We start from the raw sequence: 11,424 nt of genomic DNA on the forward strand, positions 1-11,424 counted from the left end.
AAAAAAGTGACCGGAGTTAACAACCACTGGTCATTAATATCACTTAATGTCAATGGACTCAACTCACCTATAAAAAGGCACAGGCTAAGAGATTGTATGTGTTGTTTTCAATCAGATGTAAAACACATATGAATTTGGAATATGAATTAATTTATTTTCCAAGCTATTATTCATCAAGTTACCTAAGATGATTACAGTATAATAAAAAATTACCAATGCAAAGATTTACTTAACAAAAAGCAAACCTTACTGAATTTTTTGTTTATACTCTTAGCCTTATCCCCAAGAGAAAACTGAATCTCCTCAGACTAGTTCCAACTTAATATCTAATTCTTCTCAAGGTCACTTCCACAGCTGGAAACAATTTGTTCCTATTCTACATCTATATTTACTTTTAATATTATATGACCTTTCCACATTCTATACTCAGATACATTAATCAAGCCAGTGTCATGGTCTCATCTTATTATATTTTTAAAAATTATTTTATATTGTAGACAGACTTTAGCTTAAAACATTACAATATTCTTAAAATTATATATTTGTCTCTTAAAATTTATTTCCTATACAACTCTTAATTCAAAGAAAACTTGACAAATATAAATCTCTTCAGGTATGAGTGGAATACTAAACTGCTTTTAAAAAAGACTGAAACTGTGGAACTATAAAAGCTCAAAATATTTATTCCTTTGGGAGTCCTTAGATAAGTAAAGCAGTGTACAATGAAGCTTCAAATGCATTTTCTGGCATCTTTCCTCACCCAAGTCTCATTATTTCAACCTACTACTCTCTCTCTCTTCTCTCTCTCTCTCTCTCTCTCTCTCTCTCTCTCTCTCTCTCTCTCTCTCTATCTCTCTCCTCTTGCTTTCTATCTCTAACTACTTCTGAAATACAAAGAAAATTACATCCATTCTATTTTGAAGAACTAGCCCATAAATCTGCCATATTACCATATATTAAATAGACTTGACTTTAAATATGTGATAAAATTTACAAATATAATAAAACTGAGATGAGGAGGCAATAAAATTTTAATTATAATGGTTATTTTTGCATTATGATGGTCTTGTGCTAAGCACAAAAGTGTAGCAATATTCACAGTAATGTTCCATAATAAGATACCTTGTGTGTGGGATGATGGTAGAACTTGTCCTCTGTTAACACATGAACTAATATAGTGCTGTATACTTTTCAATAATCAGAATTACACAATATTCTCATTGCATATCTTATTTTATTTCTATTGCTACATTTATGGAATTATTCATAGTATTTTTGAATAATTTGCTAATTGAACAAGAAGACCTTCCACAAATCAGTGTGGCAACAAAGAACTATTGCAGAAATTTATGTACATCCATCTAAATAAATTTATAACATAAATAAATTTATGTTAGGTTTGCTTAAGCAGAGCTTGGTTCATATATGAAAACAAAACCAATCAAATAAAACAGCTTAGAAAATATTTAGCAGGTGATGTAGGATGCTATCTTGAATAAGCTCTATTATACAAAGGAGTAGCAATTCACCATGGGTTTGAAGGTGAGAATCCACTTTTATCTTTGGTACATTTGTTCCAAATACCATGTGCTAACAATAGTCTCACATCTAAATGTTATTAATCCTGTATGTAGGCTATATCTTCAAATGAATTGCAGAAGTTATACTGTATTATTAATGAAAGTCAGTCTTTGTTGTGTGGAAATTTACCTTTTGTATTAATTTTTTGAGAGCAACTTTGACATCTTTATTTCTCAGGCTGTAGATCATGGGATTCAACATAGGCACAACAATCGTATAAAACACAGATGAAAATTTACTTTGTCCCAGGGAGCTGACTGATGGTGGCTGAAGATACATGAAAGATGTCGAACCATAGAAAAGAGCAACAGCCGAGATGTGGGAGCTGCAGGTGCTGAAGGCCTTGCATCTTCCCCCAGTGGAATGACTGTTGAGGATGCTGACAATGATGAAGATGTAAGAACTAAGAATGGTCACAGCTGGTATAAGAATGGTAATTGAACCAAGGGACCATGCTAGTACTTCATTGATAAAAGTACTAGAGCAAGAGAGTTCTAGTAATGGGAAATAATCACAGAAGTAATGCCTTATTATATTAGCCTTACAGAAAACCAATCTCATAATGGAGATAGCATCAACTGTAGCACTAATGAATCCCATACCATATACTCCAGCAATCATCCATAAACAGACTTCATAGGACATGGTTACATTGTAAAGCAATGGGTTAGAGATAGCCACATAGCGGTCATATGCCATTACAGCCAACATGTAACATTCTGCAACAGCAAAAGCACAGAAGAAGTAGAACTGAGCCATGCATTCTGTGTAGGAGATGACATTCTTCTCTGTCACAAAGTTTAGAAGCATTTTGGGAGTAATGGCAGTTGACTGACAGCAGTCAATAAAGGACAGACTGCTGACTAAATAATACATGGGTGTGTGCAGCTGAGAACTGAACATAATTAAGATGATCATTCCCAGGTTACCCACAACTGTAACCAAATAGACTCCTAGGAAGATGAGAAATAGAGGCAATTGTAGCTCTGGATTCTTTGTTAACCCATCAAGGATGAATTCAGTCACTGTGGTTTGATTTGCTTCTTCCATTCTCTTCTGGAAACTCTACGTGAGAGGAAAATTGTATATAGAAGTAAAATTTGAGTGTCCATTCTCCTATCAGTAAATTTTGAAACAGAATTAAAATATTTTAGGTATCAGCTGTCATCCTATTTTTTATCTAAGTAGTCAGAGATTTTGTAGATTTAGAAAAAAGAGGTATGCAAAGAAATAAGCAATCAGGTGATTGCATACTTGTGACTCTGTCATAAGAACTCTGTGTGCTGGTTCCCATTTCCTACCAACTGCAAACCATTCTAGCACCCCTTATTGAGTGTTTCAAGCATTTGTCATGTCTTCGTAATAACACCTCTTTTTTTGGTAGAAAATGTTTCATATGTGGTAACTTAAAAACATTATGAAAAGATATCAATAGCCAAAGTCAAATTAATGACAGATAAAATTTATCATTGGATATAATTGTTCACAGTAATTTTCTTATTGCTCCTAAATATCTGTGAAACACATCTGTAACTATATAAAATGATGAAATTTTTCGCTTATTTGTAATGTTTTCAAATGCATATGACTGTGTGTGATTTACTTAAGCAGTGATTTGTCTTTTCATACCTTATATTGCCGTGGGCCACAAACATTATACAATGAGAGCACAGCTGTTGAAATCTCTAGGCTAACATCAAGCTTGCAAGCCTTTGGGGACTTCCCTTTTGAATAGTCACTGTTATTTCTGCAAAACATTGTGAAATCACAGTGTCCCTCTTTTTACATAATCAGATTCTTCCAGAAATATCCCAACCATATATAATACATTAATTGAGCATAACTTCTTTCTGTACTGGCAATTGAATGATGTGTTCCCACACTGTGGGGCTAAGAGGTTAAACCATTCATTCAGTAAAACCCTTGTTCCCATACTCAAATCTACATAAAGTTAGCCCCCCACAAATATCTTTTATAGCATGACATCAAACTAGAAGAGGAACCTTGCAAACAGAGTGCATAAGAACTTAAAAGACAGTCACTGTGTGAAAGAAACATTGTGTCTGTCTTTACTGATAAAGAGGGTTGGAAGGCACAGATTTCTCTAACAGCCAACTCAGAAAAGTGTAACCTACTAGCTTTTGCTCTACTTGGAAAAATTAATATTTTTTATTTAATCCGGCCTCAGTATTGATTGACAAAAGATCTTCATCTAGGAAATTAACTGTTTGTGCCTTTATACCTAGAAACACAAGAAAAAGATTGGATTTCTAAACCAGTCCCAAAGAAAGGAATTTTTTCTCAACTAGGAACCAAGTGGTAAAGTACTCTGTTTGGCCCAAGGTCAACTGTCAGTGCTTTCTTCCCGCATCTTATGCTGGTTGCCATAGTTACCACAACACAGACTTGGAAGAAGGAATCAGAAGTACTCAGAGAGTGCAATGGCATTGTTGTGTTTTTCTTCCCTTTTCTGTATATTTATCAATTACAAACATCTAGCTTAACTAACTGCACAAATGTAGTTAACACAAATTCCCTCTCCTCTTAGAAATTATAACCATTTCTTTATTTACCTCCATTTTTATGTATGCCGAGGCACATCAAACACAAACACTCTCTGTAACCTAAGTAAGACAACTGGAACTTGATTTGTCAGTCTTATATGTCTTGTTCGTCCTTGCAAACATATGTCTGGTATGATATCATTGTTATTTGCCAAAAAAAAAATGTTAACTATGCCTGTGTGAGCATATAAATGGAAACTTTTGTGGGATAGAGAGATCATTGGGAGAACATCAAAAGAGCTTTGGGGAGAACATAGGTAGAATAAATGGGTGAGAAGATGTACGTGAGCTGACTTATTTCTTTCAATCTCATATATCTTTACTCAGTATCTGCTCGCTATAGTGGTTTTTCTGATGAATCCTGGGAGGAATAGGAGATTGGCATCCCATGTATATCTCAGAACTATACCAGTAAAGTATGAACTCTTTTTTTCAGATTTCACATTCTAGAACTCAGTCAGTTGCATTAATTAATAGATAAGCTTGCACATTTATGCAGATTTTCCAAGTTAAAATTTTGCTTTTTGCTTGCTATGTCAAATTATAGCTTTCAATATATTTTTAAGGATATATTGATTGAGAGATATATTCAGGTGGATCTTCATGGGATACATTTAGCAGATGAAAAGCCTAAAATGAATTACATTTGAAGTACTGAATGAAGCTTTGCTTAAAATTTTACCCTGAGACATGGGAGTAAATAGGCAAGAGGATTGTGAATTTTAGGCCAATCTGGGATATAGACAGTGCTTTTATCTCAAATAAACAATATTATCCATAGAGTAGAAAACATTACTCTCTGAGAAACTAGGGCAACAGAATAACTTTGGAAAGTTTCTTCAATCCTTCAACCATGTAGATTCTGAGGACTGAATGCAGATTATCAGCATTGCTTGCAAGTGCGTTTGCCCTCTGAGTCATCTTGTCTGTCCACTAAATACACTAGTTTCTCTGAGAGTAATGTATACAGTAGCTTTTCAATCAGATGTAAAACTCTTATGAATATGAAAAATGAATTAATTTAATTTCCATAGTTGTTATTCTTGAAAGTTAGCTAAAATAATTCCAATAGTAATAAAATTTATCAATGCAAAAATTTAAACAAGTATATTAAGAGAATAAACCTTGCTGCACTTTTTTTTTAATAGTCTTAGACTTGGCCCCAAGAGATGATGAGTCTCCACAGAACAGCTCCAGTTTTATTTTTAAATTTTCTCAAGGTAACATCCATAGCTGTAAAGACTTTGTTGCTATTCCATTTGAGGATTTATTAAATATTAATATTATATCAAATGTCCATATTCTAGACTCAGTTACAAAATTAATCCATCACATCAATTAAGCCAGTGTCATGACCTCATCTCTTGTCTTTGTGTTTGGAAGTTATGTTATACTATAAATAGACTCTTAGTTTATAGAAGCATTAAATATTCTTGAATTATATATACAACTCTTAAATGTAATAAATTATAGAAATTTTTACTCCATGCTAATCTTGATGATTATGTATTACTTTGGGAAGTTTGTAGAGATCTGTACTGCAGAAAGAATAAGAATAAAACTATACATCATAAAAATACAAAATGGATGTGCATTTGAGAGGCATTAAAATAAGTAAAATCAGTCTAATCTAGTGTCTAGCATTGTTTCCTCCCCACACCCATTTTTTTTTGCTTTGCTCCATCTCTCTCTTTCTACATTGCTTTCTATACATTTCTGAATTACAAAGGAAATGCCATTGCAGCAATAAAAGGTAAAATGGCATTAACTCTGATTTAAAGAACTCATAACCTAAATCTGAAGAATTACCACATAGTTATAGGAATTTGGCTTCAATTGTGTGATAAATAGTTCAGGTAAATTAAACCTTGCAGTTAACGGCAGTAAATTTGTAATTTAATTGATTAATACTGCATCCTGATGGGCTCAGGCTAAGTACAAAGATATAACAATACTCATAGTAATGTTGTACTATAAGCAAAAATTTGAGACAATGAACAATCATAAAATTTGGAAAGACATCACCTCTTTGAATTAATGAATATGATGCTAATTATTTTATATTTTTATCTTTTATTAAATGTTTACTATATAATTATTCAAATGTCTTAAATTCAATATGGTTCTCTAAAACTTTCTTTTGCTTGAAAAGCACCTTATGATCCCCAATGATCATCAGGAGGAATTGAAAATGTAAAATATGTTATACTTAAGCTTGCTTGTTTCAAATTACTTACCTAACCAAAGCTAGTTTAATGGGGTTATTTTTTGTAATGCAGAAGAAAAGGTATAATTTTGTCATTGAACTTAATTGCTCTGATTACCGTCATCATAATAGGAATCACAGACTAAGAGGATTTTATGAAGTCTAACACAATGAAAGTTTTTCCATTTGGAGGTAAACGTGAGCCAGATAAAACATATTTCCCAGGGTATGGTATACTTCTTGTGGCCATTTGTTTTCAAAGTTACGTCAAAGATAAAACTAACCAGAAAAATATATCCACAGACAAATAGATTTCATAAAAAATGTAAGACTTATTAGGAATACATAAATTATAGGGCAGAAAACATTTCTTTATGTGCAAGATAAATGATTTGATGTAATCCACATGAAAACACCAAAAACATAAATCCTTACTAGGCCAAGGAAGTCCATGAAACCCTGTATGATGCATAAGGAAATAAACATCTGAAGCATCATTTGTACATAAGCAGTGATTAAATTGTGAGAATAATTCAAATAAGATATGTAATACACATTCTAGTTAGAAGGCATGCAATTAGAACATCAGAAAAGATTCATCATGTGCTGAGGTGCTGAGTTTAGCCCTCATTCTCTGTGGAAAACTTGCTGGTTACCATTAGAAACCACGACCTTCTTCTACTTGTTCCATTATGTTGTAATTTTAATGCCATTATCTATGTGTTTAAGAATTTGGAAACACTGTTATACATGAATGGATGCTATCTCTGTGGTGAAGGCAACGATAGATGTCCCCCTAAAGAAGGACAATGGCAGAACAAAAATCAACCAGAATATATTTTCTTATATAATGTGATGATATCCTGGGACTTTATTATATACTAAGGGAAGTAAATGGAGAGAGTTTCATTTAGTGTGTGACATCTAAGATATTTAAGTTTGTTAAAACTAAATGAAATAAAGAAATTAGGAACTTATTTCTCGACATAAAATTTGTTCAGACAGTGATGAAGACAGAGTATTCCAATTTGTACACCCAACTTCGGAAAATATTTATTTCCTTTTAAATCTTCATTAAAATTAAAGGAATCCTACAGCATTATCCAATTCACCAGAACTGATTGAACCTTTCTACTGAATAATAAAATTTACTCTATTAACAACTGTATAAATGAGTCTAGCAAGTAGTGTACTACAGATTTTGCCAGTGGTTCCTCTAGATCATGAATCACTCGTTTTTCCTCCAACAGTCTCAGCACAAATTTTACTTCCCACTCACAAACTCTCTAATACTGATTGCTCAGCATTGTGCAGTCATCACTGCTGAGGCCCCAGTGCCCTGTACTTAGTCTCAGAACTATGTTTGATATTGATGTAATGAATGACAGCTTAACAACCATAAGAACTTCATCTCTAGAACTGGACACACTCTCACCTTTTGTGTCACCTTAGCAGTTCTGCCTCCTATACTCTGAAGATCTACCCAAGAAGTATTTATTCCAACACCAAATAACGTGATTGCCCAGTCTCCAAGGATTTCCAACTCTCAGGGAGAAAACCTTTGAAAGGGAAGCAAATATCCCAACAGGTTATTCTTTTTTTTTATCAAAAACAAACTCCATTCATGGTAAATATTTACTTAGAGATACCATCTGAATTAAAACCAATATTTTGACAAATGAAATCTCAATAGGATTTGAGATTCTACGTTTCTTATGAGCTACTAGTGTTTTTGTTTCCAGCACACAATATAGTGAGCTGGTATTAAAAGTCAGAAGATAGTATGACACTTACATCTTATTTAAAAACGAGTTAGAGAATTTAAAATAATAAACCGATTTCTATTTCACAAAAGTTTGCTATTATATCATATCCAACTCAGCAATTTGTATATTTGAGGACTTATTCCTCATTTACCCAAGTAGCTAGGATTATAAGCAATCATGAATGTATGAGGAAAACTTATTTGTCAGTGTATATGTACACATGTAAAGATGTTGCATGTGCAAGTATATGCATGAGTATGTGAAGGGTAAAGGACCAGTTCTGGTGTTGTTCCTCAGGCTGCCCACATTTTTGGATGTAAGGTCTCTCACTGGCCTGTAATTAGGCAAGTAGTTTGTCTGGGTGACAAGTTTGCCTTATCAATCTGCCTGTCGCTAACTCCAGTGTTGTGCTTGTATTTCCCAGTCACCATTCCTACTTTTTAAACTAGGTTTTTGAGATCCAAAATGAATCCTGATGCTTGTAAAGCAAGTACTTAAGCAAATGAAATGAATTCCTTTTTCTACCGCTATTTTTAAATTACATTTTAATATCATAATTTTATTATTGGGAATTACATAATTTAATTTGGGCTTCTTGATGATCTAAATATTTTTTTTCTAAAAGCAAAATGAAAGAGTAGTGCACTCACTTTGCTATAGACTCTCTGAGTTGGTTTCAGCTGACAACTTGATAAACACCTAGAGTCACCTGAAGAGAAAGAACATCAGAAGAGCAGGCTGAGCTTTGGCCTTGTATGTGAAGTTTTTTTTTTTTTTTTTTTTTTTTTTTTTTTTTTTTTTTTTTTTTTTTTTTAACATATAGTTGGATGAAACCATAGCAAGAATAGAACATGGATGCTTCCTTTAAATAATACAAAAATCTTAATTTAGCAAAGGAAAGCAAGAATATTTTAATAGTTGGTGGTCTCTTTGGCTATAACTCACCTTTCATTCAAAACTAATCACAATTTTATGAATGGGACATGATCATTAATTAGAAAACAATTTTCCAACTTTATCTTTTTCCCTAGTACATATTTTCACCTTCTCTTCTTTTCTTTTAATTTATTTCTGTTAAATTTTATCTGGGGGTGAGCTTGGCTGATTCATTATATGATATAATTGAACATTATAGATTAGTGTCAAGGACTGTATCTCATTGACATGAACTCAGTGAATATTTTAATTCTTAGCCTTCAGTGTAAAGACTTAAGTTCTTATCTCCTAGTTCTAAATCCCATCTTGGCCCTGATATCAAATTAGAAAAAGAAACAAACAATAAAACAACACAACCAAAAGTAAAACTTTAAGTTTTCAACTTAACCATAGTCAGAGTAAAATCAAGAATGTAAAAGATAATGAATTTGGAGAAGATGTGGGGAAACAATAACCCTCATTCACTCTTGATGAATTGCAAACTGGGGCAGCCTCTTTGGTAGTCAGAGTGGTGAATTCTAATAAGCAAGCAAGCAAGCAAGCAAGCAGGCAAGCAAGTAAATACATAGCCATTTGCCCATGCAATACCATCCTTTGCCCAAGTGACTTGATTTTCTACAACATGGGTTATTGTTCAGCCTTGTTGTCTGCACCTGTATCCACAAAAACTAGGAAATGAAAATGACCTTTTAATCATGAATTAATAATGAAAACCAAGTACACATACACAGTAGAATTCCATTTTAGATCAGGTGTTATCCCAATAGCCAGTCATAGACTGGAAATGTCTCCTAATAATCTTTTTTCCTTTCTTTGTTTATTGATTTTTATTGCGCTCTACATTTTTTCTTCTGAGCTCTACATTTTTTCTTCTCTCCTCTCTGCCACTCCACTTCCCCCTTCCACCCTCCCCCATGGTCCCCATGCTTCCAATTTACTCAGGATATCTTGTCTTTTTCTACTTTTCATGTAGGTTATATCTATGTAAGTCTCTCTTAGTGTTCTCATTGTTGTCTAAATTCTCTGGGATTACGGTTTGTAGACTGGTTTTCTTTGCTTTGTGTTTCAAAAGTACCTATGAGTAAAACATGTGATAATTGTTTTTCTATGATGTTTTCTAGCTCCATCCATATGCCTGAATCTTTCAAGATGTCATTGTACTTTTTCTCTTGTGTAGTACTCCATTGTGTAAATGTACCACATTTTTCTTATCCACTATTTTGTTGAGGGACATTTAGTTTCTGTCCAGGTTCTAGCTATGACAAACAATGCTGCTATGAACATAGTTGAGCACATGTCCTTGTGGCACAATTGACCACCCTTTGGATATACACCAAAAAGTGATATTACTGGGTCTTGAGAAAGGTTGTTTCCTAATTTTCTGAGAAATAGCCACACTGACACAGAAAAAGTTTACTGAAGATCTTTTTCCATTTTGTAGCTTGTTGATTTGTCTTGTTGACCATGTCCTTTGCTTTACAGAAGCTTTTAATTTTCAGGAGGTCCCATTAATTAATTATTTCTCTCAGTGTCTGTGCTGCTGGGGTTATATTTAGGAAGTAGTTTCCTATGCCAATGCATTCAAGTGTACTTCCCACTATGTCTTCTATAAGGTTCAGTGTGACTGGCTTTATGTTAAGGTTTCTGATACATTTCAACTTGAGTTTTGTGCATGGTGATAAATATGAGTTGAATTTCATTCTGCTACATTTTGATATGCAGTTATGCCAGCACCATTTGATAAATATTCTTTCTTTTTCCATTTGATATTTTTTGCTTCTTGGTCAAAAATCAGGTGTTCAAAGGAGTGTCGGTTAATATCCAGGTCTTCTATTCAGCTCTATTGGTCCTCCTTTCTGTTCTTATGCCAATACCAGGCTGTTGTCAGTACATTGTAGTAGAGTTTGAAGTCAGGCATTGTGATACCTTCTGAAGTTCTTTTTTATGCACGATTGATTTGGAAATCCTGCATTTTTTCTTTTCTATATAAAGTTTAGTACTTTTTTTCCAGGTCTGTGAAGAATTTTGCAGGTATTTTGATGGGCATTGCATTGGATATGTAGAATGCTTGTGGTGAGATTGCTATTTTTACTATGTTAATTCTGCCTACCCAAGAGCATAGGAGATCTTTCCATTTTCTGGTGTCTTGTTCAATTCTTTCTTTGAAAATTTAAAGTTCTTGTCACACAAGTCTTCCACTTGTTTCGTTAGAGTTACTATAATATATTTTATGCTATTTGTGGCTTTTGTGAAGGGTGTTAATCTTTGAAAGTCATTAAGAGTCCACAGCCAGTCTCTCTTAATTGGTGCCTTTTGTGTTCTAATTTTTTTTTGTCCAGAAAATTTTAACAGGTTTATTTATAATTTTTAT

The 11,424-nt window shown here is 33.3% G+C and overlaps 1 protein-coding gene across 1 annotated transcript; it reads right to left on the minus strand.

The window, feature by feature from the left end:
* Positions 1-1,674: 1,674 nt before the first annotated feature.
* LOC101984151 (olfactory receptor 150-like) lies at positions 1,675-2,631 on the minus strand. Its single transcript, XM_005347492.1, has one exon. The coding sequence runs from the start codon at positions 2,629-2,631 to the stop codon at positions 1,675-1,677; it is 957 nt and encodes a 318-aa protein (XP_005347549.1).
* Positions 2,632-11,424: the final 8,793 nt, after the last annotated feature.

This window comes from Microtus ochrogaster, chromosome 5 (assembly GCF_000317375.1).
Source record: "Microtus ochrogaster isolate Prairie Vole_2 chromosome 5, MicOch1.0, whole genome shotgun sequence".
In the NCBI taxonomy this organism is placed as follows: domain Eukaryota; kingdom Metazoa; phylum Chordata; class Mammalia; order Rodentia; family Cricetidae; genus Microtus; species Microtus ochrogaster.

What these genes read in the sequence shown, in the direction of transcription:
- LOC101984151 (XM_005347492.1), bottom strand. Translation starts at nt 2,631, where the DNA reads ATGGAAGAAGCAAATCAAACCACAGTGACTGAATTCATCCTTGATGGG.